This window comes from Syngnathoides biaculeatus, chromosome 6 (assembly GCF_019802595.1).
Source record: "Syngnathoides biaculeatus isolate LvHL_M chromosome 6, ASM1980259v1, whole genome shotgun sequence".
In the NCBI taxonomy this organism is placed as follows: Eukaryota; Metazoa; Chordata; class Actinopteri; order Syngnathiformes; family Syngnathidae; genus Syngnathoides; species Syngnathoides biaculeatus.
Window position 1 is genome coordinate 22,755,958 of NC_084645.1, and position 27,394 is coordinate 22,783,351.

General features: G+C 45.1%; 3 protein-coding genes and 1 pseudogene across 4 annotated transcripts in view; 2 read left to right on the forward strand and 2 right to left on the reverse strand.

Annotated features, from left to right (window-relative positions):
* The window catches only part of fam107b (family with sequence similarity 107 member B), a 32,197-nt gene extending 27,953 nt beyond the window's left edge, over nucleotides 1–4,244 (forward strand). For both annotated transcript variants that reach the window (XM_061823650.1, XM_061823648.1), the window contains exons 3-4: nucleotides 1,951–2,107; nucleotides 3,256–4,244. In XM_061823650.1, coding sequence (XP_061679634.1) covers nucleotides 1,951–2,107; nucleotides 3,256–3,375 — 277 coding nt within the window. In that variant the 3' untranslated portion in view covers nucleotides 3,376–4,244. The remainder of the gene's footprint in view (nucleotides 1–1,950; nucleotides 2,108–3,255) is intronic.
* Nucleotides 4,245–5,310: 1,066 nt separating this feature from the next.
* LOC133501752 (glycine cleavage system H protein, mitochondrial-like) lies at nucleotides 5,311–8,865 on the forward strand. Its single transcript, XM_061821675.1, has 5 exons — nucleotides 5,311–5,528; nucleotides 5,672–5,751; nucleotides 5,852–5,915; nucleotides 5,990–6,121; nucleotides 8,508–8,865. Exons 1-5 carry the CDS (start codon nucleotides 5,375–5,377, stop codon nucleotides 8,603–8,605), a joined length of 528 nt encoding a protein of 175 aa, XP_061677659.1. The 5' UTR covers nucleotides 5,311–5,374; the 3' UTR covers nucleotides 8,606–8,865.
* A 2,853-nt stretch (nucleotides 8,866–11,718) lies between these two features.
* si:ch1073-390k14.1 (deoxyribodipyrimidine photo-lyase) lies at nucleotides 11,719–20,732 on the reverse strand. Its single transcript, XM_061821674.1, has 9 exons — nucleotides 20,508–20,732; nucleotides 17,865–18,357; nucleotides 17,473–17,775; nucleotides 17,033–17,208; nucleotides 16,873–16,957; nucleotides 16,544–16,776; nucleotides 15,164–15,358; nucleotides 14,106–14,331; nucleotides 11,719–12,355 (listed from the first exon to the last, which is right to left on the reverse strand). Exons 1-9 carry the CDS (start codon nucleotides 20,730–20,732, stop codon nucleotides 11,820–11,822), a joined length of 2,472 nt encoding a protein of 823 aa, XP_061677658.1. The 3' UTR covers nucleotides 11,719–11,819.
* LOC133502773 (5S ribosomal RNA) lies at nucleotides 13,136–13,254 on the reverse strand (annotated as a pseudogene).
* Nucleotides 20,733–27,394: the final 6,662 nt, after the last annotated feature.

Sequence of the window (27,394 nt, forward strand, 5' to 3'; positions counted from 1 at the left end):
CCCCCCCCACGCACACACACACACAAACACTTTTCTTCTTCACTTAAGTAATCACATCGGAGGCAGAGAAGAAGAAGAAGAAAAAATGAACTCCCACGGCTTTTGGGAACATTGTGAGCACGGTTATATAATGTTGAAGACTCTGTGATACATTTAATTAAGGCGGCCTTACTCATGAAGACAGCCTGTTATTACATCAAAGTGGGGGGGGGGGGGCGAAAAGCTCCTTTTGCTGCTGCTGCTCACAAGTTTGAGCTGAGTTACAAAATGGGGTTTTGTGTGAGTGTGTAAATGAGTGCATATCAATGTAAGAGTCTGTGAATGTTATTGAGCCCCCGCCGAGGCTCTTCAGGTTTTTACTGCGAATCCGTTTCCACCTTAGACCACTCTCGAGTCTTCCCCAGACCACAAACATGTCTGAGATTTTGGAACATGACATCATCATCACCAATAATCACACACACACACACACACGCACGCGCTTGACTGTCCCCAATGAGTCTTTTTGACATTGTCAGGACACGCCCTGCGAGTTGTGCTCTAAATCCTGGCAAACCCCAAAAATGAATAGCACTGTATTACATATGGCTGGTAATGCGTTGGCCTCACAGCTCTGAGGTCCCGGGTTCGATTCCGGGCTCGCCTTTGTGGAGTTTGCGTGTTCTCCCCCGCGCCTGCGTGGATTTTCTCCGGGCACTCCGGTTTCCTCCCGCATCCCAAAAACATGCAACATTAATTGGACGCTCCAAATTGCCCCTAGGTGTGATTGTGAGTGCGACTGTTGTCAGTCTCCGTGTGCCCTGCGATTGGCTGGCGACCAGTTCAATGTGTACCCCGCCTCATGCCCGTTGACAGCTGGGATTGGCTCCAGCATTCCCCTGACCCTTGTGAGGATAGGCGGCAAAGATAATGGATGAATGGATGTATTACATATGAAAATGAATTGTTGTATTGACCTGGCCCCTCTGTCTGTTTTTAAAATTCAAACGCGTGCTGCCTTTGATGAAAGGATTACCTGAAATACTTTCGTGAGGTTTTACAAGAATCTGACCCTGGGACAGATTATTTATATCTCTGTTGTTTCAAAAATCTCAGAGGTTGCGCAACATCTCGGAATGTCATGGAACAGACTTGCGGCGAGGATGGAAGGAGGGAAAGTGCTTACCCATTCATCCATTTTCTTTGCCGCTTATCCTCACGAGGGAGTGCTGGAGCCGATCCCGGCTGTCAACAGGCAAAAGGCGGGGTACGCACCTAAACTGGTTGCCAGCCAATCGGGGGGCACAGAGAGACAAGCAGCCACGCTCACAATCACACCTATGGGCAATTTAGAGTGTCCAATAAATAATGTTGCATGTTTTTCGGATGGGGGAGAAAACTGGAGTGCCCGGAGGAAACCCACACAGGCACGGGGAGAGCGTGCAAACAGGTGGGGCCGGGATTGAACCCGGGACCTCAGAACTGTGAGGCCAACGCTTCACCAGCTGATTCACCGTGGCGCCAAAAATGCTTATATTTGACCTTTTTTTTAAAAAAATATATATATTTCTTGGTGTGTACGGAGTGGTATCCCCTCCCCCACCACCACCAAAAAAAAAAAACCCAAAAACTGCTTGCTTCCTCCTCGTGTCTATGAGACATTTGGAAAAGTAACGACAAGCAGGCTTATGATTTCATTCCGCTTTCCCCTAAGGTTAGTTCCAGTGCTGGCAGCCATCTTGTCCTCAGACCGGAAAATTTGGCGCAATTTGGCTCCAGATCAAAAAGTTAGGAAAACACCGCTGACGGCTTTTTAATCCAAAACACTCGGAAAGGGGAATGAATGCATGTCACCAGGCGGGAGTGAGCTCATGCCGATTCATCTGATTGATACTTGCTGTTGTTGTTGTTGTTTCGCGATGGTAACGGAATGTTTTGTGTTGTCGTTTTTTTTTTTTTTTGTGCACACAGGGGCCTGGCTCCACAGAACAAACCAGAACTCCAGAAGGTTCTGGAAAAGCGGAAAAGGGAGCAAGTCCTCAAGGCTCAGAAAGAGGAGCAGGAGGCGCACAAGAAGAGGAGCGACTTGGAGATCGAGTTAATGAAAAGGCAACAGAAACTGGAGCAGGTAACGGCTTTCGTTGGCCACCAAGTACAGCGAGGCCTCGGTTCTCGACCACGGTCCGTGCCAGAAAACGGTTCGAGAGCTGTTCAAAAACCGAATCGATGTTTCCCATTACAATCAATGGAAAAAGAAATAATGCGTTCCAAGCCTAAAAAATTAGGCTTTTTAAAGCTTTTTTTCTTTTTTTTTTTTTTTTTTTTTTTTTAGCTTTTCCTGATAATAAACTGCATAGTATGAACATATGTATAGTTTACATACTTTATATGATGAAATAATTTCAGGAATACATTTGAGTGGGTCAGCTGCACGCATTGTTATTTCCCGTTTTTGTTCAGCGGCGTGGGAATTCACAACAAAGCGCCTCGTGGGTCAGCTGGTACGGCCGCGCCCAATATGTTATTTCCTAGTTTTTGCGGGGGCGTTGGAGTACCGATATTTGTTCGTAAACAGAAGCCAAAAAAATCTAGAAATTTTCGTTCGAAAACGGGGACGTTCGAGAACCGAGGTGTTACTGTAATTCGTTTGAAGCGTTACGGGCCACAAGACGCCAGCTCAACCGCTTTTCGAGGTCAAAAGGACTTATTTGAACACAAATGGTGCAGCAACACATGTAGACAGAAAATATCACAAAACTCATTGCCATATATTATTTACCCTCAGTAAAAAAAATAAATAACCATCACTAATGCAGATTACTGAGCCATTTACAAAATACTTTTAAGAGGGCAAATTCCTCCCTAATTTCTACATGAAAAAAAACATTTTAGCTGTTTCTTGATTAAGTAATCTTATTTCTAGAGATGGTGATTTTGGAGTTTTTGTAGCTATAATCATCAAAACTATATATACTTATTTAATGGAACTACCAAACTAAATTACATTTTTGACAGTTTTTTTTAATATTGAGTTGTACGTTTAAGTGTGAAATTCCAAACTTTGAAGAAGAAGTTTAAAATCGCCACTCAGGCATTTCCCGTTTCTCCTCCACGGCTCTTAATCTTGATCGCCCGACATGTTCGGGTTTGTTTTACTTGAGGTGCAAATCTGAAGTTTTGCCCCGCCCAGCATCTGTGACTCCACAGCGCAACTAAATATCCGTAACGTTTGAATCCGCTGTGCTCGCCTGTAACGGATCGTGCGCGTCCTCGCAGCTGGAGCTGGAGCAGCAGAAGAACGAGGAGGAGCAGGAGAACACCCCCGAGTTTGTGAAAATGAAAAGCAACCTGCGCCGGACCAAGCAGGAGACGGACGGCGAGGAGAGAACCACCTAAGCTGTCATCACCGGGTGGGGGGTGTAAAAGTGAGGGCATGTGTGCGCGGCGACCCAACGGGTCCAGAATGAACTTCCGCCCCCCCCCACCCCTTCCCTCACACACACACACACACACACACACACACAAAACCTTCCAATTCCTTCCCACAGTGAGGAGAGAAACTTTTACAGACTAAAGACCCCCCACCCCCCCCACCCCCACGACCAAGGACCACCACGCGTCAAAGCTAACCTAGCAACACGCTCCTCCCTCCCGGGGGGTGGGGGGTTCTTTCCTCGCGTTTTCACGCAGCTGTCCTTTCTCCGTACTGTCACGGCGTCGGTGTCTTGTTTTTGTATTGTGGATGGGGGGCGGGGGCGGGGCTGTGTTCTCACCTATAAAATTACGGGAAGGAAAAGTGGACACTGGATGGACTCTCAACAAGCTGTGTAACTGCGGAGGAAAAAAAAAAACAAAGCCAAACTAAATGTGCTTTTCTTTTATTTATGTTTGTAGCTTTTTAGCCCGCTTCTAGAATTAAAAAAGGTGGGCTGGGGGTGGGGGTGGGGGCAAGGGTGGGTCACCTTTACTAGTCTTTTTATGTATTTTTTTTTTTTGTTTGTTTTTGTTGTACAGCATTTTTAGTCGAAGGAGCCAGAAGAGGACAAAGGGAGTTGCGTTTTAATTTGGCGTTTATTAAAAAAAGGCCACTTTTTTTTTTGCAGCTAATGCATTTCAGAGCAATAGAACTCCTCACGGCATCACAGTGAAATTTTTCTTGATATATTCTGTTGTTTTTTTTGTATTAATAAAAGTGTTAAATAACGTTTTGGCGTCATTATGGAAATTTGATAACAATGCGGCGAGTAAAAAGGTTATGATTCAAAGGTTGTTTTTTTTTTGATGAAAGCATGTTTTTTCTTTATTCAAATGTACAAAAATGTAATACATGAAAGATTGTAGTTTGGGAAGGTAATTTGACAAAACCTCTTAATTTGATCTTTCATGTTTAGAAAGCAGACGGTTATTTTAGGAGGGCCTCTAGTGGGCCTGTAAGGTACTGCAGAAGGACTATCAAAACTAATAAAATACTATTCATCACAGTAGAGTACAGTAACTAGTTAATATACAGGATACTTATATCGGTCATGTAATATTAAGGAATTTGTTTTATTGGATGGAATGTTACCATAATTTTGGGAAGAGGACCATCCTGATTGGTATTTTGACTGAATTATATTTAAAACGCCCAATTCACATTATTGGTAATTTTATGACTGCGAATGAAATTTAAAATGCCCACTTCACATAATTGTTTGCTCGAAAATATACAATATGTCAATTTTATTTTTTGAAATACCACAAGTACTCCTCTATAAGTGATAATATTCTATAAAAGTGCATTTATTTCTTGAGTTCAATTCCAAAAGTGGAAAACCAAATGTCTCATTTTGATGTTTGTAATTTAATTTGACTCAGCTTTCACGAATGAACACAGATATCTGAAAATATTGAATTTTAAGAGGCTGGGATTCAGATTATTTTGACAATTTTGAGAAACTAATCTAAATTATTACTCAATCAGTTTTAGATTGATAAATGATAACCTAACATAACAAACATAACTCCAATATGGATAGAAGTCATTTAAGACGTGGCAAAAGGACTAGTAGGTTTTATTTATTTATATAAAAATAATTTATAGTCATAAAAATAAATACTGAAGTAAAATCTAAAATGAATCAACGAAGTATTTGTAGGTATACAGTACTTATTTTCAACCAAACTTAAAAATTTATTTTGTGGAAAATCTTTTACAAAACTTATTAAAATTCGAGACTGTGTATATAAAACACCGTCGCATCACAGAACTTAAAAAATGGAATCAAGATTATTTTCAATTTGCATCTCCCACCCCACCCGGATTGATGTGAGGCTCCAGACCTGCAGGTGGCGCCCATAAACAGTTGCTAGTAAATCGCTGCTTCTCTCGCATAATCCCAAAGGAAGAAGAAAGATGTCCGCTTGTCGACTTGTCCGTGGCTGCTTTTCTTGTAACTTTTCCTCAGTTTTGCCTTTACTTGCACGCTCGGCACAGATTCAGTCTCATCGTTTATGTGCCACACCTTTCCTCCGAAGAAGCGTTTCCTCGTCAAGCCGGTTATCAGCAGGTATTTATTTGCTGGACACGAACGTCTTGCGTGTGTGTGCATTGTAAGCTAACACGAGCTAAAGTTGAAGGACGTGCTACCGAGTGATTTGTTGTTGTTTATGTTTGAATGGCACCATTTGTATTCGTTTTGTCTTCTTTCAGCACTTAAATTCACCGACAAACACGAATGGATTCGGGTAGAAGACGGATTCGGGACTGTCGGTATCAGCAACTTTGCTCAGGTTACATAAATAATCCTCTTAAACGCAACACCGAACAAATTGACGGATCCCAATGTCGACACAAACCAGAAACCTGTTCAATAGCAAATGTCGCTCGCAGGAGGCCCTTGGGGATGTCGTATACTGCGGACTGCCGGAGGTCGGAACGCAGCTGGCCCAACAAGGTAGCCAACAACTTATTTTAGCTCTTCGCATATTCAAGACATTTACCTGTATTTCTCCGCCCGTGCTGCCTCAGACGAGTTTGGAGCTCTGGAAAGCGTCAAAGCAGCCAGTGAGCTCTTCTCCCCGTTGACTGGAGAGGTGGTTGAGATTAACGAGCTACTGGCTGACAAACCAGGCCTGGTCAACAAATCGTGCTACAAAGATGGTAAGCAACAGATTTATATCACATAAACTAAAACTACAAGTGGAGCATTCTGTATAGACTGTTTTTGACCACGTGACTACATCCGGGGCATCCGGCCGGCCATGTTGAATGGGTTCACTCGATCGCTTTTGCATACAGACCGGAGTTACACAAATGTTCGTACGACTGTTAAAAGTGACGTGTGATGGCTAAAAGACTTTGGAACGTTATCGGGGCTCATTAGATGTTGTTTCAAGGAACCATTACGTCAACAAGTGTGCTTTGATTGACAATATCGACCCATACGCCTTGGAGAAACACAAATGGAGGGAGAATTTCGAACTGTGGGCGTCGGTAACCTATGCAGACATCGTCCACTATCTCCTCTTCTCGACAAGCGCTTATTGATTATGCCAATGAAAGAGGTGTAGATTTTTTTATTTTCCTTTTTATTAGAGAAAGCGAGAGGTTCGACCGGGATGAGTCCCAAGTGGAGCCTGCACCTTTTTCTCCAATCCATGGCTACATTTTTAACTCAACTCACGAAACAGCTAGCGGTGCGGTAACTCGTTTTTGCAAATTTATTACGATAAAACAGAAAATGCAGATTTTGGAGACATGCATTGCATTCACACACGAGTATTATGTAGGCACTTGGCTCTCTAGAATACTTCTCCTTCACAGAACCTAGTTATATCTAAGTAGATGTGAAATTCTAAAAGGTATCAATACTTACCAAGAACAAAATGCTCCGCAAACTCTGATGTAAAGGAATGACTCGGCTGCTAGGTCGGCTCTGCTAATATGAGCGAGCCACAGTTGTCGCCGTTTGGTTGCTAACTGCTCAGTTTTCGTTTGAGCAAGCGATAACATGGCAGCGCGCCCCCATTCGTACGCCTTTCTTGAACGATTCCTCAGTCACTCACATTTGACGAGCGCGCCGACGCGCTTGCAAATCTGCACAGCCGAGCACGAAAAATCATGCGCGTAAAATTTTGTTGGGAGTAAAAAAAAAAAAATGAAATTGAAAGACGTTTCTAATTTTGTGTAGTCTTGACATTAATTTACGTGTTTGTTTCATAAATATTGTTAGCAAAACCAGCCTGCTCCTAAACAATCAGTATTCACCCAGTACCAGGAAATGCAAGTTTACCGTATCGAGCATTTTCGGAAGTGATGCCAAAAGCGCACGTTCAGAGCCTCTACACGTACGTGGAAAGTCTTCAGCATCATGAGCCTCGCCGAAGGAAATTCACTTACACTGAAAACATTTCTGGGATATAACACAGGAAATGTTTCAGTATCTCACGCTAATAAATATGAGATTCTGATTTACTTTGACTTGATCTAAGTTCTAACGTTAGACTAGTCTGTCCATAGATGGAAATGCGAACGGTCATTTTCCCCATGGTACGCGTTATCTTGAAGTAGAAAGGTTTTCCCTTCTACATGCTTTAGGAAGATATAGATCCACTGCTAGCTTTCATCAATGGGTTAACAATAGAAACTGCCGTAAATTGCGCTAGATTATAACAATACATCACGATTGGCGACAGGAATGTTTGTTACAATGTATCGCTGGTTTGTTGCCACAAACGCCAATTATGTTGAAGTAAACTTTTAGCATTTTCAAAACATTGCGGGGATAGACCGCAATAGTGTTGATTCCTTGACGGGCCAGTGCATTTAACTTTGTCAGATGAAGAATTTTTATTCATGAATTTTTTTAAATAGTTTTATATCATGTTCTATTGATATCAGCTGAAATTGCAAATGATCATTTCTGAGTTTGACATTTTTGCTTCCATTTTAGTCGTGTAATTGTTTTATTTTTTTCATGTAGTTATGTTATATTAATCCAGTAATTTATTTTCGGGTCTTGAGATTCCATCCCTAATCACACGTGCAACTTTATCTGCGAGCATGACTGACCACACCCGTACATTTTTCAAATGTGAGGGACTGGTTACAGTTTGACTCGAATTCACCCCAGCAAAATGGCGATCCCGTTCTGAAGCGTAAGGTGTGTGACGTCTATTAAGATGACCTTTGTCACAGGGTTAGGTTAGCGGTTGTGATTGGTTGAAAACAAGGAAGGGGAAGATTAGAGCGCCACAGCAGCAAATGTTTGTTTTTGTGTGTCGCAGGAAGCTAAAGTATAGATGGCCACATTTGGACACCCGTAGCTAATAATATTGTTGTGATGCGTAACGTACATCCGTTTTCCAAGCCAGTGGGAACGCCGGAGCCCATCCCAGCTAAAATTGGGTGAAAGGCACGGAACATTTTTTTAGTTTTTACTTTTTACCTGTCATTACTTTTTTTTAGTGTCAGGATGAGTGAGGAAGTTAGAGATATTTCCACCCGCCTGGCGATGTAACCACTCGTTGGCCGGTGTTCAAAACAGGTTGGCTAATGAAGATGACCATCGCCAAGCCTTCCGAGCTCGACTCTCTGATGGACGAGGCGGCCTACGAGCGGTACATCCGCTCCATAGAGGACTAAAACGGCATTCCCTCTTTCCTCCTCACAAATACCCGGCGGGACGCTCCGCTAGCGTCGTGCTAATGTGAAGAATAGCTGCTGCGAAAGGCTCGCTCGAGTTCAGGGACCAGCCGGCGATTCGTTGTCGAGAAGACGAGTCACGCTCGAGTCGGTCCATTTGTTCCCTGATATTTCAGTCAAGCAGGCGCGAGTGTCCTGGGCAAAAAAAAAAAAAAAGCACTTTGAATTTGTATGTACACTGTGGACATCTGTACAATAAACATAATGATAAACGTATTTTTCTGATTTTTGATTTAGAAATTTTGCAAGTAAAAATGAAGTCTTGTATGGTTTTACTACATTTTCCACAATTTAAACAAGCACGTTACTGTGTTTCTGTATGCCTTGATTTAAAGAGCAGGTGTCCAATTTTGAGTTCATGTCTGCAGAGCAGGTGCACGTGACGTCACCATTTTCACGGCGCCGTATTGCTGGTCGAAAAGAATTGCTCGACGGTGTGGGGGGACGTTGAACCGGAGGAGAATATTCACAATGCCCGAGACTTGTTGTGCTGTTGGTTGTCACAACAGACGGGACAAGATATTCAAAAGGATCATTCTATGGAATAACAGCTGAAAAGATCGATGGATTCCAGAAATTAAACGTGATGGATGGTGCCCGACCAAATACACACACACACACACACACCTGTGAGGGGATTGTTTCATTTCAGGTAGGAATTATTCTTCTCAATCTTGAATTATCAATTAGAATTTATTATTCCAAATTGGCTCTTTTGAGAACAATGCATGTAATAATAAAAAAAAAAATTCACAGGGAGTCGTCTCCAACATACACGGAAGCGTGTTGTCGCCACACGTTAATCTTCAGTAATTTTTCATTATTTTTTTCATTTCTAATTGCATTCTTTTCAAATGAGTCCAATGTGTATTTAAAAAAGAAAATAAACAGTCGGTCACTCTGAGGTTTACGTAAGTTAATGTGTGGGTGGAACACACTTCCGTGTACGGGTGCTGAAACCTACCCAAGTGGTTTTTCTTTCTTTAAATACACATTGGACTCGTTTGAGAACAATGCATATTAGGGGGAAAAAAAAAGGAAATAGGTTTACTGAAGATTAACATGTGGCCGCAACACGCTTACCTGTACGGAGGAGCCGACTCGCTGTCTATTTTTTTTTTCCAACCATAGTTAATGAAAGCGAGTTGGTGTAAAACCAGGATTAATTTATTTTAATATTGGTATTTGTATTGCTAAAATCCAAGTGGCTCCATCACTATGTGGGATTTATTCTTGATTGATAACAGATCCATCATCGAAGTATTTGTGTGCATCCAGACTTTTCTACGCTTTCAAACTCTTCCGTGTAAATCTCGACGAATTACTCACCAGATCCATGTGTAGATCCAGTTGGCCATCGACTTCGGCATTAAATATGGGTCCTCTGTGCCAAGTTTCTCTCATTTTTCCACATACCTCCGTTTATTATCACCTTCTAAATGTTTTAACGGTATCGGGCAAAAATCTCTGGGCGTCGTGCTGCGAGCCGGATTTTTCGCGTCGTCTCCAACCGACTTAGTGTTGAAGAATGCTTTGTTTGACCGGCACTTCCGGCATGTGATGTGATTTGATGACGTAGGTGCACGAGCTCGATACAGTTGTCTTGTGTGTGAATGTTTGTTGTACGCCGGTAAGCTATATACATTCTGCCACAAGATGGCAGCAGGAAACTGCACAGGCTACTGGGTAGTTGATTACCTCTCAATGTAAGTAGTTATGTTTTTTCCTTATTGAATTTCTCTCTCTCTCGGTCTGTTAATGTTGTCGAAATCTGGCTGTAAAATATCAAGTTGAATGTTGTAATGTCACTTTTTTTTCCCTGCATCAGTCAGTCACTTTAATTTGAAGATCTGACGATTATGAATCCTAATCTGGTGGGCATGACATTTAAAAGGAGAAAAAAAAAATTGATTGGATCACAATTTTGCCTGAATGAATAAAGCTATCCCAGCATATGTTTTGTCTTGTCTACTGCAGCAATGGTTCAAACCAAGTAAACAAGTATAACCTTAATGGCGTCGTTGTGGTGTGGAATTAAGTCATGCAAACAAATTGTATTTGAATATCCATTTTCTTTTGCCACCTATCCTCCCGAGGGTCGCGGGGAATGCTGATGCCTATCCCAGCTGTCAACGAGCAGGAGGCGGGGTACGCCCTGAACTAGTTGCTAGCCAATCGCAGGGCACATTGAGGCAAACGGTCGCACTGACAATCACACCTAGGGGCAATTTAGAGTGTCCAATTATTGTTGCATGATTTTGGTATGTGGGAGGAAACCCACGCGGGTACGGGGAGAACATGGAAACTCCACACAGGCGGGTCCGGGATTGAACCCGAGACCTCAGAAGTGAGTGGCCAACGCTTTACCAGCTTCTCCACCCCTTTGTATTGTATTTGAATACTTCAAAGAAAAATAAAATTGTCATTCTACGTTGTGGAATAACAAAGTATTGACAACTGGTAAAGTGTTGGCCTCACAGTTCTGAGGTCCCGGGTTCAATACCTGTCCCGCCTGTGTGGAGTTTGCATGTCCTACCCGTGCCTGCGTGGGTTTTCTCCAGGTGAGCACTCCGGTTTCCTCCCAAAAAAACATACAACATTAATTGGACACTCTAAATTTCCCCGTCGGTGTGATTGTGCGGGTGTTTGTCTCTATGTGCCCTGCGATTGGCTGGCAACCAGTTCAGGATGTACCCCACCTCCTGCCCGTTGACAGCGGGGATAGGGTCCAGCACTTCCTGTGACCCTTGTGAGGATAAGCAGCTAAGAAAATGGATGGCTCGGTGACAACTGACTAAACCGTGGTAAAATAAGCGGTTAGACATTTTTCATCCACATGAAGCAATTACATTATGTAACAAAACTAAGCTACCGGTGTACATTTTGTACCTACTGGTAATTTTGTCACTGTGAAATTTCTAAAATTAAAATATCACACCCAATAACAAGCACAAGCAATTTCCTAATTCGGGATTATGGTAGATGGATGTCAAGTAATCAGAGATATGATGCATACGTGTCAGATTGAGTCAAGCAGAGGAAAAAGGGGAAACACAAGTTTAATGCTTTTTAAAAAATCACGACAGGTCCCAAGTTTTTCATAAAGTGCCGGTATGAAATGTCGCATTTTATGCCGCGGCCTCGTGAGAGAGGATCACCTGCGTGTTGTGAGAATAGCCCCGCTCGGCAAAATAGAGAAGCGGTCCTTTGCGTTGGTGGCGCGTCTGGCCCGCCCCCGCGACGGCGGCCTCTGCGGGGGGAGCCCCTCCATCAGGCGACGGTCGCTCTCCAGCCTCTCCCTCCTCAGGGCTCCCTCGTGCATGACGCTGGCGGCGAAGTCTCGCTCGTTGAGGAACGCCACGGTCTCGTCCCTCTTGCGGCCGACGTAGCCCTTGAGGACGGCGTTGTAGGGGTTGGCGGCGGCGTCCGCGTCCGGGTCGTCCAGCTGGTGCTTGAATTCCATGCGGGTGATGACCGGGAGAAGGAAGCGTTTGCTTTCGGCGGACTGCGCTGAGCCCAGGGCCTCGGAGACCAGGCGGGGCGGCAGGGGCACCAAGTCGCAGCCCGTGCGTTTGTCCACGTACTCTGCGTGCTGCCTCCGTACCAGGGCGACGTCTTGGAGAGAGCGACTCCGCCTCTCCTCCAAGTCTGTAACTATTCTCTCGGGGTACGTTTGGCCCAGCACCAGACCTAAGTCAACACAAGACAGGACTGGAGACTTTCCACGTGACTCGGGACATCCTTACTCCAAAATAGGGTTGCAATCGTATCGTGTGTGTGTGTGCAAAGAGATTACACGTTTTGAAAGGATGTCTGCTTATACAGCTCGTGCGCCTACGTCATAAAATCACGTGACTTTTGTTGACGTCGCTATATTGCCGGTCTAGCAAAGCGTTGCTCAATGCTAAGTCGGTTGGAGACGACACGGATAGGTGTCTTGTAGCACGACTCCCAGAGTCTTGTCCGATACCGTCAGACATTTAGAAGGTGAAAATAAACGACGATACGTGGAAAAATTAGATGAACTCGGCACAGGGGACCCGTATTTAATGGCAAAGTCGATGTTTTCGCCGATAAGAAATTGGACTGTTCATTGGCTTCCGCTTGTCTTGGACAACTGGATCTACACGCGGATCTGGTGAATCAGTCGTCGAGATTCACACGGAAAAGTTCGAAAGCGTATAAAGGTCTGGACGCGTACGAATACTCTGTTGCTGGATCTGTTCTCATCAGGAATAAATCCCACAGAGTGACAGTTTTGACGGCTCGTGAACGCGGAAGCGTGTTCGGCCACACGTTAACCTTTGCCGGAATCCATCTGGTATTCAATAGAAATCTTCTTTTCCTTTCAGCTTGTCCCGTTAGGGATCACCACGGGGTGTCATCTCAAATGAACGCATATTTGTTTGGCATCGTTTCACGCCGGATGCTTTTCTTGACGCAACCCCTCTGCATTTAGCCGGTGAGAGAACCTTACAGCACCTGGTATTCCCAGGCGGTCTCCCACCCAAGTACTAACCAGGGCAAAACCCGCTTAGCTTTCAAGATCTGACGAGATCGGGTGTTCTCAGGGTAGCATGGCCGTAAGCTAGTATTCAATACAAATACCAATATTTAAATAAATGACCACTGGTTTTTCACAAACTCTCATGAGGACAGGGAGTTGGCTCCTCCGTACACGGAAGCGTATTGCGGCCACACACACGCACCTCCGTAAAACCTCTCTGTGACTGACGTTTTTTTTTTTTTTTTTTTAATACACATTGTTCTCAAATGAGCCAACTTGGCATTATAAATACTTCTTGATAATTTGAGATTGTGAAAAATAATTCCTTCCTGAAATGAAGCGATGGCTACACGGGCGCGTGTGTATTTTTGGTTGGGCACCATCCATCATGTTCAATTGCCGAAATCCATCAATATTTTCTGAGTCTTTTCAGCTGGTATTCCATAGAATGATGTATTTGAATATCTGTCTTGTCTGTTGTGACAACCAACAGGTCTTGGGTATTGTAAATATTCTGCTCCCGTTCAATGTCGAGCACCTCTGTTCGACCGGAAATATGGCGCCGTGAAAACGGTGACGTCACGTGCACGGGCTCTATAACAACGTTTATAGTTGCTTGCTTACATTTACACCAATGAATGCGTGTTTTGGGGATGTGGGAGGAAACCGGAGTGCCCGGAGAACATGTAAACTCGAACTCTGGTCCTCAGAACTGTGAGGCCAACGCGCTCTCAGGCTGCTCCACCGTGCCACCCTCCCATTTGCAATCATTCCAAAATGTAATTTTTTTTTTTCCTCCTGATTATTCCGCACACAACAATGTGAGCAGCCAATCCAGAGCCCAGAAACTGCCTCAAAACGTTTTCCCCAGTACTTCATTTGGAATTTTCCCGTTCCGTCTCATTCATTCGCACGGCTGGGTCCGCCTTTTACCTGCGCGTCGTAGCAGGGACGCCGGGCATTTCCAAGGTCTGTGGATCAGCTCATCGGGTAGCTCAGCAAGTTCAGGACACCATTTCCGAACGTAGCTGCCGTACGGGTCGCACGTCATGGCGGCGTCGACGGGGTGCATGACGAAGTTCCAGTGATCCAGGCCGCACATGCCGCCGTTCTGCCACATCATGGCGTCGATGGCGACGTCTGCGTCCACCAGTGTATCCTACGCACAAGCATCTAATTACCGTAATTTCCGGACTATAAGCCGCAACTTTTTTCACACACTTTCAACCCTGCGGTTTATGCGGTGATGCGGCTAATTTGTGCATTTGTTCCAACGGCTGCAAGGGGGCACTCGAGTGGCAAAGGTAAGAGGTAGACCTGTGGAATACATGTGCCGAGGAAGAGACTTTTACCAGCCCCGTTAGCGCTGCGCGATCGTTAGCGCTTTGCTAGCGTGTTGCTGCTGTTTTACTGGCGTGTCTCAGTGATATTTACCGGTAATTTTTATTTTAACTGGCCCTGTTAGCGCGGCGCTGCACTAGCATTAAACTCTTTCTGTGTACCGGGTGTATGTTTTTGTTTTTTTTTTTTTTTCCAACCAGGCCTGTTAGCACTGCACTAGCATTAACGCTGTGCTAGCACGTTGCTGCTGTGTTACTGCCATGTCTCGGTGATTTAGGTATGTTTTTTCATTTTAAGCAGGCATGTTAGTGCTGTGCTAACATGTTGCTACTGTGTAGCTCCCATGGCTGTTTTTTTTTTTTTTTTTTACCGGTATGTTTTTGTTTTTTGTTTTTTTACTAGCCCTTTTCATGCTACCGTGTTGTTGCTATGTTAAGCTAAGCTATGGTATTCAAACTTTGAAAACTCTGCGCAACATCTTTCTTTGTAAATATCTCGTGTTTCAACGTGTGCACTTGCGGCTTTTACACAGGTGCAAGAGTTTCCTTTACAAGTACTGACTGAGGCTTATAATCAGGTGCGCTATGTAGGCTGGAAATTACGGTTCATTCCTGTCTAAGATGGCGCAAGCATTGATTCGCACGTCTTACCTGGAACCAGCGGTAGCCCTCCTGCCAGGGTAGATGGAGATACGCGATGAGGAAAGACGCCACCACGTGTCTCATGTAGTTGTTCATCCAGCCCGTCAGCCACAGCTGCCTCATGGCTGCGTCCACCAGAGGGTAGCCCGTTCGGCCTCGCTGCCAAGCCTTCAGGTGACTGCGATCGCTGCTCCACCGCAGCGCCTAAAAGACATCGCGAGAGGCGTCCATACATTTTCTATTGCGCTTATTGTAACGTCAAACACAGTGAATACTCGGTTCTTGAACGTCTCCGTTGTCGAACAAATCGGTTTTCGAACAAAAATTTAGAGATTTTTTTTGCTTCTGTTTTTGAATGAAAATCGGTACTTGAACGCCCCCGACAAAACCCGGAAATAACACAACGCGCGTACGTCAATAACGCAGCCTCTGTACCAGATGTGTCCCGGTAGCTACATTTACTGACTGTATTTTCTTCCTATTGAGGACTATTAACCTCCAATCATGGCTCCAAAGATGTGGCACTGGATAAGTTTTTAGGAAAAGAAAATAACTTTCGGGGGGCAAGTCACCCCCACCCAAGAGATTTGATACAGTCGTTGATAGTTTTGCATTGCTTTTTTCTTGTGAACTTTAATAATGCTCTGTTCCATTAGCGTTTCTGTATTTTTGTTTTGTTTCAAAGATTTCGTTAACTCAAGTTACGAGTTAGCTTTTGTGTGTTACTTTTTGTGAAAATAAAAAAAAAAGGTTTTTGTTTTTATTCCCCTCATTCTATTCTACACTTAAGTTAAAACAAAAAACTTGACATGGCCGGGGGCCGAGTCGCAAGAGATCCGGCAATGAATTCCCAGCCTGGCCTACTCTACTACTGAAGCATACATTTAAAGCAAAAAAAAAAATGTTATTATATGAAGTATTTAAACTATACATGTATTTCTACTATGCAGTTTATTATCAGGAAAAGCTAAAAAAAAAATGCTTTACAAAGCCAAATTTTTTAGGCTTGGAACGCATTATTTCTTTTTCCATTAATTGTAATGGGAAATATTGATTTGGCGTTTGAACAAAATTTATCAGTATAAGATTAAAAAAATGCTTTAAAAAGCCAAATTTTTTAGGCTTGGAACGCATTATTTCTTTTTCCATTAATTGTAATGGGAAATAGTGATTTGGCGTTTGAACAAAATTTATCAGTATAAGATTTAAAAAAATGCTTTAAAAAGCCCAATTTTTTAGGCTTGGAACGCATTATTTCTTTTTCCATTAATTTTAATTCGGTTTTCAAACAAATCGCTTCTGGAACGGATTGTGGTCAAGAACCGAGGTTGTACTGCACGTGATCGGGCTCCCTAAAGGTCGTCATGAATGTAGACTTTGTTTAGCAACCTTGTACGGAGGCCTGATGGATTCCCAAGGCAGATCTGGAAACAACGTGAGCTGCCAATAAGCCAAATCCCTCCACGCCATCTTGCGTTGGAACTTCGGCGGCCGACAGCGCGCCCCCTTAGCGTCCCACAGGAGCCAGCGGGGGCTGAGCTGACCAAAGTGAAGGTACGGCGACAGCGTGCTGGTGTTGGGGGCGTCGGCCCTGCCCGACTCTTTCTCGTATCTGTACACACCTGAGGAAACGATTGGAAAAGAGCGTCTGACACCTCACATCGACGACCGTCAGTCTGCAGGATTTCTGGATTGGAAATGACAGACAAGTGTCTGACCGTCATGGAGAAACGCTTCGAGCCTGGCGTGTGCCCCCGCTTCGCTGAAATCCCAGGACTTGCGAATGTTCGCTGCCCAATCAATCTGAAACCCGAAAAATGAGAAGTGACGAGAAGATTTTGCAACCGTTTGATACGTTGTTCTGCTGTGATGACTGACCGTGGTACCGTCCTTCCTGCGTGGCATGCGTGCCAGGCCCAGCGCGTCTAAGGGGACACCCTGCGGCCAACTGGAGGGCGCGGGTAGACCCACGGGCGGGTCCAGTGGAGCGCCGGATGCGGAGCCTGCTGGGTTCTGTCTGCAGCAGCTCATGAAGTGGGACACGGATCCAATTCCTAACAAACGCAAAAACTCAATCCGATTTCAGGTCTCGGTAGCAGTGACCCGCTCAACAAGTTTGAGTTCTTGTTTGGAAATGACACGAATCGGGTCACTCTGGAGATAAAATGAAACTGACTGGCAATTGAGATGACCAAACCGAATCAAAAATGATGGCTGCAAGCGTTCTAGTATTTTCCAAATTGGTTATTCAACTTATTTTTGTCACCAAATGATTCGACTTATTCGACGAATCACTTCGGTTTGAGCGGACGACCCACCTCTGAGGCCCACCCCGTCGGTGCTGACAGAGTAAGGGTCCCCGGTGCAGTACGAATGGAACACCTCGCATCGGATCCCGCCTTTCTGCAGCGCCGACGCCACCGCGTCGTCCCGCTCCTTCAGCCACGGCTCGTAGAGGGCGTTGGCCAGCACCGTTCGGGCCCCGGTCTCCTTCGCCAGCGCTTGGAGCCTACGCAGGCTGGAGTCTCCGGCGCCGCTCGCCTCCAGGAAGATCAGACTGCTGCCGATGCGCTCCAGAGATGAACGGAAAGAGGACAGCGCTTGGTGGAGCCAGTATTTGCCTGTCGCGAGGGGAGAGACGGAATTAATAAGAGAAAGAGAGTTCTGGCAGTTATTATTCACCGCCGCCGTAGCGAAACAACCAACTCACAAGCTCCCCCCGCAGCCACGGTCATCCCCGGCCCCTCTTCCTCTCCGGGGCTCCAGATGAAGACGGGTACGACGGGGGCGTCGGCCTCCAGCGAGGCGACGAGCGCCGGGTTGTCGCACAGCCTCAAGTCCCTCCTGACCCAAAGCAGCGCGGGCGCCGCTCGGGATGGAAATTGAGGCAAACCGACCACGCGCCGGGCCGTCGCTCGTCTACGCTGACGTCTGCTTTTGGAACGTTTTGTTTTCTCAGACGGGTCCTCCATCGGGTCACCCATTGGGACCTCGTCCCGCGTGGCGAAAACCGCCTGATATGTACCGGGCCTGTTTGAATTTGTAACTTTCTGGCGCTCAAGCTCACAAGTTCCACTTCCTTTTTCCTTTGTTTGCCCACTTTCAGTGGATAACCCATCATAAGTCTGTTGTGGGTTCCTGGGATGGTCTTGCGCTTCAAGTAGCGACAGGGTCACTGCTAGCTCCAATTCATCATCTTCAGCCTGCCATTAAAAAAAAAAAAAAAAAAACCACATTAATTAGTATTACTTTATTCCCAGCCGTCTGTTTATTGCATTCAGTACTTATTGTGGTCTTCTAATGAGATTACATACACAAGAAGCGTTCCCTCATCAATCTATTCTGCCCGAGGCCTTCCAAATCAGTGGGAGTCGCCCATGTGACTTCCTCTATGTTACAAACTACGATGTCTCTATAACCAATTACATCTCAAATTTGTCCTCAAAACCAATTTTCAAGGTTAAGAATTTTCCGTGGATTCGCGGAATTCCGAGGTTTTTTTCCAGCTGAAATTGTCATTTTGGTGTCACGTGTAAATCCGTTGAGAACATTTTTTGGGGGGGCGGCTTGACGCGGGGCGAGGCCGTGATCAAGACCACCCGCCAGCATCTAATCGGCAAAGCTCGGCGTGAAATTAGTCACGGCTGTGATAGCGGAAAACGACATTGCTATCTGTTTGCATTAAATTTGGTGTTTATAATAATGGCAACATTCCAATTTCTGGCAGTATTTGGGCGGTATTTTCACTCTGCTAACATTTCATAGAGAAGCATTCTGTTTACTACGGCATAGTTATAACTTATAGACATACGTACGCATATGTATGTTATCGAGCGGTCTGCACGTTTGCCAGTATGGCGAAAGTCTTGGAGCGAAAAGATGAAGATCATGTCAGGGGAACTGATCGAAACCATGGGGTAAAAAACTGTTTCAGATTTCACGGCTTGAAAAAAGTGTAACCGTGCGGATGGGAACGAAAACCGTATCGACGCGTCTAAGCGAACACGTACAAAAAGTGGACGTTCCCGGCAAAGTGCTGTGCACTCTGTGTTCCGATAGGAGCAAAAAATATGCAGGAGCGTATCCGAAACGGGAAACACAAAGGTAAGTTGGATGTAAATTTATCAAATTATTATTATTGATAACTGTTAATACGATGAGGCCTATCTGTAGCACTGGCCCTGTAGATCACGCATTTTATCGCTCACTTTTATATTTCATGATCTCTCTCCCGTATAAAAACAAACGACTTGTGTACTTATTTCTGAAGTATAACGTGTGAGTGCAGTAGCCTATTTGATATAATTTTCATTCCGTTTCATTACATTTTTACGTCTGAAGTTTGGCAAAATTATTTTGGTTGTTTGGACTCATATTTGAAGTTTTCAAAATGTTATCATTGCCCTGTATTTACACTGTGAGAAGTAGAAGGTCATCATTTAACAGTGTGTTTTTTTTTTTTTTTTTTTAAATTGTGCTATTTTCACTGTTTTTCCAAATTGGTCATTCTCATCCGTGAATTTTACATAGTTGGTGTGTGAGACGTCACAAGATTTTGGCCCCAAAAAACATTTGGCAGGGCTTTGGTGCCATCTTGCACCAACTTGGGATATTTCAGAAGTACCACAAAACAGCAATAGGTGAGTTTTTATTAAGGATAGTGCCCCCCCCCCAAAAAAAAAAAATGAAAACAGAAGCTAAACCATTAATTAATGGATAGATTTCCAATGACGCCACCAGGATTCCCTTAGACCAATCGGATAAATTAACGATAGAAAAAAGAAAAAAAAAAAAAACTTCACGTTTGACCTATCACCTGTGTCCTCTGACCTCTCGGACACACAAGATGGCGTCATTGGAACTCAATCAATAGAGTCACTGCACTACCTTGGTCGAGGGAGATAGAGATGAACACTCTTAAGGCGAGTAAGCAAATGATATTCTTAGAATTATAGTAAAATTACGAACATTGTTTTAAAGTACTCGTGGTAGAGTTACTAAAAAAAAAAAAAAAACCCGCCTGTTTTGTTATTTTAACGAATCACAAATATTTAGCTTGAAGTTAAGTCGCAGCCAAGCGCTACGCGAGGTCACTTAAAGAAAAGGATCCATTAACGGACTTCATATTTTTAATTTTGACAACTCGTACATTCAGTTATTTGAAACTGGAAACTTCAGTTTAGTCGAACAACGAAATGCGAGCTAGCGGTGTCAAAAATTGACGGACGAATTAGCAAGTTGCACTAGTTCAAAACTTTTTCAAACCAAAGTATGAAGTTCCCGTTTTAAAAACACATTTTCGGCGTAATTAGTTATATTTGTTAAATGTACGCTCAGTGACAACGTGAGAGACCTTTGCGAAATATTCCTCGTAGATGGAGACGAGGGCGGAGTGCATGGCTCGGTTGGCCGACGACAGCGGCTGGACGACGGACAGAAAGCGGGCGCGGGTCTCCTGGTGACCCACGATGGACAAGCACATCGCGAAGAAGCCTTCCGGGTCCTCCCGACCCAGCACCACTTCCTTCAGCAGCCTTCTCACCGCCATCATCCCGCTGTCTTCTCCACTTTGAGGCATTTTCCAACGTGCGAGAGGTGATGACACGTCCAACTTCCATTAAAAAAACGTATCCAACACGTGTGCGGCACAGGCTCACCCTCGCTGTTACCAAACGGCTGACATAAGTTACACAACAAGCCAGTTTTGTAACCGGTCCTTTTTGTTCTTATTATTATTTGTAATGAATTAGCCTGACCGCTAAGGGGAGCTCAAGCCTAAAAATAAAAAAGCCAGCCTGTCACCACACAATCGCATCCCCACTTGCAATTTCTTGTTCATTATGAAAAGGACTCAGAATTGAGAAGTGATTGATGAATTACCCTCTGTGTCCCCCCCCCCCTTTCATTAACATAACACAGTCCTGGGATTACTTTTACCATCCTTTAACCACTTAATTTCTATGTGCAAAAAAAAAAAAAAAAAAAGATTAATGACGTGGGTCCCCCACTAGTTAAATGTGATCAAACTCCCGCCCTTGTTTCCACTTGAACAAGCGCCTTCATCTCCCTTTTCATGTGCGCCCCCGTGATGTAAAGCCGCGGAAAAAAACAAAAGGGAGCAGGCGCGGTAACAATCGGTGAATTTTTAATCGCTCGCTGCACATGGCTTGATTTTAATGAGATGGTGCACGCGCTTTTGAATATGCGCAGCGGGGAGCGCGGAGTCGGGACTCCTGCGCGGCAGAGCCGAGCAATTCCTGATGGAGGATCCATCAGGAATCGCTCGGCGTCTTGTTTGTTGACGCGAAAATGTGCCCGAGCGTGTGCGAGACTCATTCGCCAGGGCCGCGCGCGATCCATATTGTTCACGTGTACGGAGTGGAGTGCGTTGAAAAGTGGCGGCATGTGCGGCGGGCGAGAGGGAGAGCGAACGAGATTGAGGGAGAGGGGGAATCAATAGTGTTTAGACAGAGAAGTGGAGTCTAAGTGTGTGATCAATAGGGAGCAGAGAGGAGAGATTAGCTGCTTTTCTCTCTCAAACTAACACTGACAAATTGGTGAATTGCTGTATGGGCCCTTGGGCTAAACGGATTGACCCGCTGTTTCCATGTTCCGCCGTGTACTGTCAATAAAGATCTCTGTTCTGTTCATTGAGGCGTTCGGCGGAGAGACGGGACGACGTATCGCAAGAGAGGGGAGTCGGGGAGTAAAAAAAAAAAAAACCATGGCGAACCTGCAAAAGTTGAATGGGAAGCAAACACTCCGTTTTCCAAGCTGCTTATCCTCACATGGGTAGCGCGAGTGAGGGGAACCTACGCCAGCCGACGGCGGACTGCACCCTGAACCGGTCGCCAGTCAGTCGCAGGGCACTGAGCGGGAACCAAGATGCTCCACTTGCCTTCGATTCAAGTTATTCTGGTCAACAATGGACATTTTCACGTTTGTAAACTTTTGGCGGAGCTGCTGGTAAAGCGCTGGCCTCGCAGTTCTGAGGTCCGCGGGTTCGATCCCTGACCCGCCTGTGCGGAGTTTGCATGTTCTCCCAGTGCCTGCGTGGGTTTTCTCCGGGTTCCGCCCACATCCCAAAAACATGCAACATTCATTGGACACTCTAAAATTGCCCCTAGGTGTGATTGTGAGTGTTTGTCTCTATGTCCCCTGCGATTGTCTGGCAACCAATTTAGGGTGTACCCCGCCTCTTGCCCGTTGACAGCCGGGATAGGCTCCGGCACTCCCCGCGACCTTTGTGAGGATAAGCGGCAAAGAAAATGGATGGATGGACTGGAAACATCTTTGACAAGTTGCCATTTAGCCTTTGCCAAAAATGGAAAAGTGTTCTTTTAAGAATGGATGGTGACATGCTCTTTTCAAAGCATTGGAGTGCATCAAGGTTCAGGTCTCAGCCCAGTCCTATTTCCCATCTGTTAGCTTTTTCCCTTAGCAAGATAACAAAACCTTTCACCGCTGTGTGACATTACCTTTAATTTGCATCGTATCTATATTACATCTGTGTAGAGTTTGCATGTTCTCCGCGCACTCCGGTTTCCTCCCACATCCCCAAAACATGCGACATTAATTGGCCCGAGGTGTGATTTTGAGTGCGACTGTTTGTCTCTATGTGTCCTGCGATTGGCTGGCGACCAGTTCAGGGTGTACCCCGCCGCCTGCCCGTTGACAGCTTGGATAGGCTCCAGCACTCCCCGCGACCCTCGTGAGGATAAGCGGCAAAGAAAATGAATGAATGAATAAACTACTGGCACCAGGGTACTTTTGGGTGGCACGATGCAAGTGACTGCCACTGATCTGAACAGACGACGGCGGTTCAAAACTGTGTTTGTGGTCGCACCGCCGGATTACCCACGATAGTCTCAAGTACTGGTTCCAGGTAAGATGTACTCAAGAGTAATCTCATTTCATCCAGCGGCACCCAATTGAGCGGATGTCGTAAATAGTTGGACAGAGAAAATGGCAAAACCGGCTTTATGTGACACCTAAGAGAGCGCTAACGTTAAAGTTTATTATGTTTGGTCGCCCGCGAGCGAAGGAAGCTCTTCCGACCGTGGGGGGTCGACTCACCTCGGAATTCTGTGTGGGTTTGCCCACATAACAGAGACACGGGAAAGTTATTGTTTAACTGTCATAGCCGCAGCTTCGCGTTATTCAGCCAGTTGGTGACAGATATTGCGGACGATTGCCAGGCGAAGGACTCGTCTCCGTCGTCTTCATATGACGCCCATGCCATCCTGTAAATCGAGGGCCTTATTTCACATCCATGGTGATTTTATTTTTTTTAATTCAAATTTGGTACTTTTTTTTTTTTTTTTTCCAAAATTCAACATCCATCTCTGCGCTGTGCCAAATTGAAAGATTTTTTGCCTGCTTGCTTAGGTATAAATTTATTGCTATTGATTTCTGAATGAATTAGCCGGTCCCTCAATCATCATAATTCTGTCTGAATTTCCACAAGCTCTATTTTAGAGTCAATCGACATTCAGTCTCTCTTCCCAGCACTTTACCTCACCTAACATATTTTGTTTAACAGACACTTCGTGCATTCAAACGACGGCGGTTGAGACGAAAGCTAGCCAAGCAGAGACGTGTTCTTTTTTCAATATGAAAAAAATCACTCACTCAAGTCACCCCCCCTCCCTTGTTTTCCCAATTATTCTGCCATTCCCTTTTTCTTTTTTTCCAGTGACTGCATCAGTAAGCTACACTGATCTAAAAAAAAAAAAAAAAAAAAAGACTGGATGGCTCATTGGCCACCAAAACTCAAGTCACCATCCGCCATCTTGATACTCCCAAAACAAGCATGTCGACCTGCGCGGTAATCGCCAGTTTCGTGGCTGTGCGAAAACATTCCACAGGTAAGTTAGAAAGATTTACTTTGACACTGTTAAAAGTTCGTTTATAAAGGTTTTTTTATTTATTTTCTGATGAGCTTAATTCACTTGAACAAAGTTGTTGTTCACTGTTCTCTCTCTCTGCATCACTTTTATAGGCCGACGGTTTTGGGCGAAAAAGTGATGTCAATATTTTCCCAAAACTTCATCAGTGATGAACAACAAAGCACATTTTCTGTGAAATTTTTGATGATTTTCTTAATACAGAATTCGATTTTCATATGCAAGGAAACAAGTTTAAATTTTCAGAGAGAACAAATGAACAATGCGTTTAGCATGTGTTTTCCCCATTGTGAGTCCTTGTTTCCAAAAATATAGCAAACTGATTGACTTAAAATGTAATGTTTTCATAATGCTTAGTTTTTTGCTATGTTATGATGATAATGCTTCACAGCGTATTTTGGGAAAAGTTAACATGTCACGGAAATCGGGCCCAAGGTAATATGCGCGGTTTCTTGCTAGTCACGGTGTTCTATGTCTTTTCTTTGCACTTAGCCGTTATTTAGCTTACCAAGTCAAATTAAAAATCCTTCTTGTTACCAGAACAGAAAAAATGTCAAGTTCACACAACCATTTTATTTAATTTTACATGCCAAACCTGAAAAAAGAAAACATGAAAAACCCTGCCATAATCCAACCTGTAAATTGTGTCTGGCGCACGTTTTGGGAGTACCAAGATGGCGGCCAGCTGGCTTTAACCAATCGACACACCGCTAGATAACTGCGCTATAGTCTTTTTTTTTTTTTTTTTTTTTTTTTTTAAATCAGTGGTAAGCTTGAAACATTATCATCTGTGTGCGTCCCCCTAACTTGGCAAGGTACGACAAGCGCCACGTGGTTGATTCAGCACGGAACAACTCCAATTATTATTGGCTATTTGTTTTGTCTGTCAAAACATGAACTGATGCGATTCATCCAAGTCCAGTGACCCCCATATATAAAAGCAAAGGTTACTTTCAGATATGAATCTGTATAGTTTTATTATCATCCCTAATGAAAATACATTTTGACTTAGTGTTGGAGCGGCAAAACAGCGAGACTTAGACCATCTTGTCGTTGGTGGACCCTCCGAGTTTGAGCCAGAGAAAGGTGCGTTGGGCACGGTATTTGCTTGGGTCACCACAATATCCCGTTTCGGAGTCGAAAATGCACTTTGGGACATTTTCAGTGTCCAAAAATGCAATTGGTTTCATACCACCAGAATCTGATACCGGTCCAATGCCTGTTACATACCCAACCAATTTTTGGGGGTACTTTTTCATCTCAGGCGTCACGGCGAATCAGCTGATAAAGTGTTGGCCTCACAGTTCTGAGGTCCCGGGTTCGATCCCGGCCTCACCTGTGTGGAGTTTGCATGTTCTCCCTGTGCCTGCGTGGGTTTTCTCCGGGCACTCCGGTTTCCTCCCACATCCCAAAAACATGCAACATTAATTGGACACTCTAAAATTGCCCCTAGGTGTGATTATTACTGCGGCTGTTTGTCTCAATGTGCCATGCGATTGGTTGGCAACCAGTTCAGGGTGTACCCCGCCTCCTGCTCGTTGACAACCGGGATAGACTCCAGCACTCCCCTTGACCTTTGTGAGCATAAGCGGGAAAGAAAATGGATGGATGGAGGTTTCACCTCAGGTGCCATTAGAATCTGGGGCCCGGGGGACCTGAACAGCAACAGTCCAGGTCCACTTATGGCCTCGCTCTCATTAAAATCAGCGCACATTCGCGTGCGCATCCTCGTGAACGGCGCTCCAAAACCATAATAACATCTCGGAGAAAATTAATGGAAAGACAGATTAAAAAGTAAGTGGGAAGAAACGGGCCACTGGTGGAGCTATTTGCGAGTCATAAATCATTGTGACACACCTATGTGCATGTAGACACACGCATGAACACACACATACACACACGCATATGGGCATGTACTGTAATTAACCACAGGCTATTTACTCTCTCCTGCTGTAAATTAGACATGCAGACACAGTTATTACATTAAAGGGCCCCGCCATGCAGAATACTAACAGGATGAGTGGGGGGGGGGGGTACACTCGCTTCTACGCACAACAAGCCGCTCGCGCGCACGCAAACAAACGCAAGAAAAGGAGAACGAGCACGTGAAAGAATCATAGACTTGACGGGAGTGAAAATGAAGCCGCAGCCCGGAGAATGGGGGGCCCCCAGCTCTTTGTTCCCTGCTGCATTTCATTATCCCAAACGCCAGCCAACACATACGACGCACCTCCCCCTTCCCTAAAGCCGTCTGCTTCCACTCCACTCCGCACACACGCCGAAGGGGGGGGGGAGCTAAAGGAAAATACAGATACTGCGTCAGAGCCCTTCTCCGGCATCTGGGGGGTGCGCGGTCATCGCAAGCGCATCGCTTTAACCCTCTGAGGCCGCTTGCCCATTCCAAGCAGCACAACAGTAGATGAGAACTCGATTAAAGCGAGCATCGATACTCCCGTCTCCAATTAGTTCATGAAGCTCCCGTGTGTGTCTTCCCCCCCCCCCCCCAACTCCCTCATTCTATTGGTGTATGTCCTCCGGTTCCCCCTCACCACACCGGGTCCCTCCATTTTCCCACGGTGATCGATAGCTCATTACAGTCATTGACTGCGGCTCATCAGCACCTGTTAAGACGGGCCAAGACGGAACGGAGGCGCATGCGAGAGTCCGCGTCGCTCGATAAGCGGAAGGGACGGGCCTGGAGTGTGTCAGACGTTCGAGGGGGTGTTTTTTTTTTTTTTTTCTTCCTCTTCCCCCGTACCTGCCTTTGCGGCCGCTGTACAGTCCGCTGCGGGCTGGGGGAAACATCTTACTATGCAACTCACGCGGGTGCCGTGGTTTGTTGCTATGGTGATCGCCAAGGGAGGCCGATTATTACAGGTGTTTATTGTAGACTAGCGCAAGGCTGCTCGTTGTCTGTCAGGACACGCTTACCGTGCCGCGTTGGACCACGTGTCAACAAAAACCGCAGAGGGACAAAAGGGGAAACACAAGAACCCACCGCAGTCGAGCGCGGGATGCGACGTCGGAATAGATTAGTCGTTATTCATATTCCTGAAAGACTGACCTCGTTCAAACACTCGGTTGTTGGTTTAATGCGTCCCTGCAGGGTTCGGTTTAGGCCGGAACGCGTCGACTGAGAGGGAAGCAAACACAGGAAAAAAAAAAAAGACGACATTTAGACACTGGGAAGCAAAAGATTTGCGCAAAATACAAACCGAACACGCGAGCGCCGGATCCCAGGAGGTCCATCGTGGATCCGTTCGCGGGGTGTGGCCGCAGCAAAAAAAAGGGACATTTGGAAATGATTTTATATCAAAACGGTGAATACAAACAA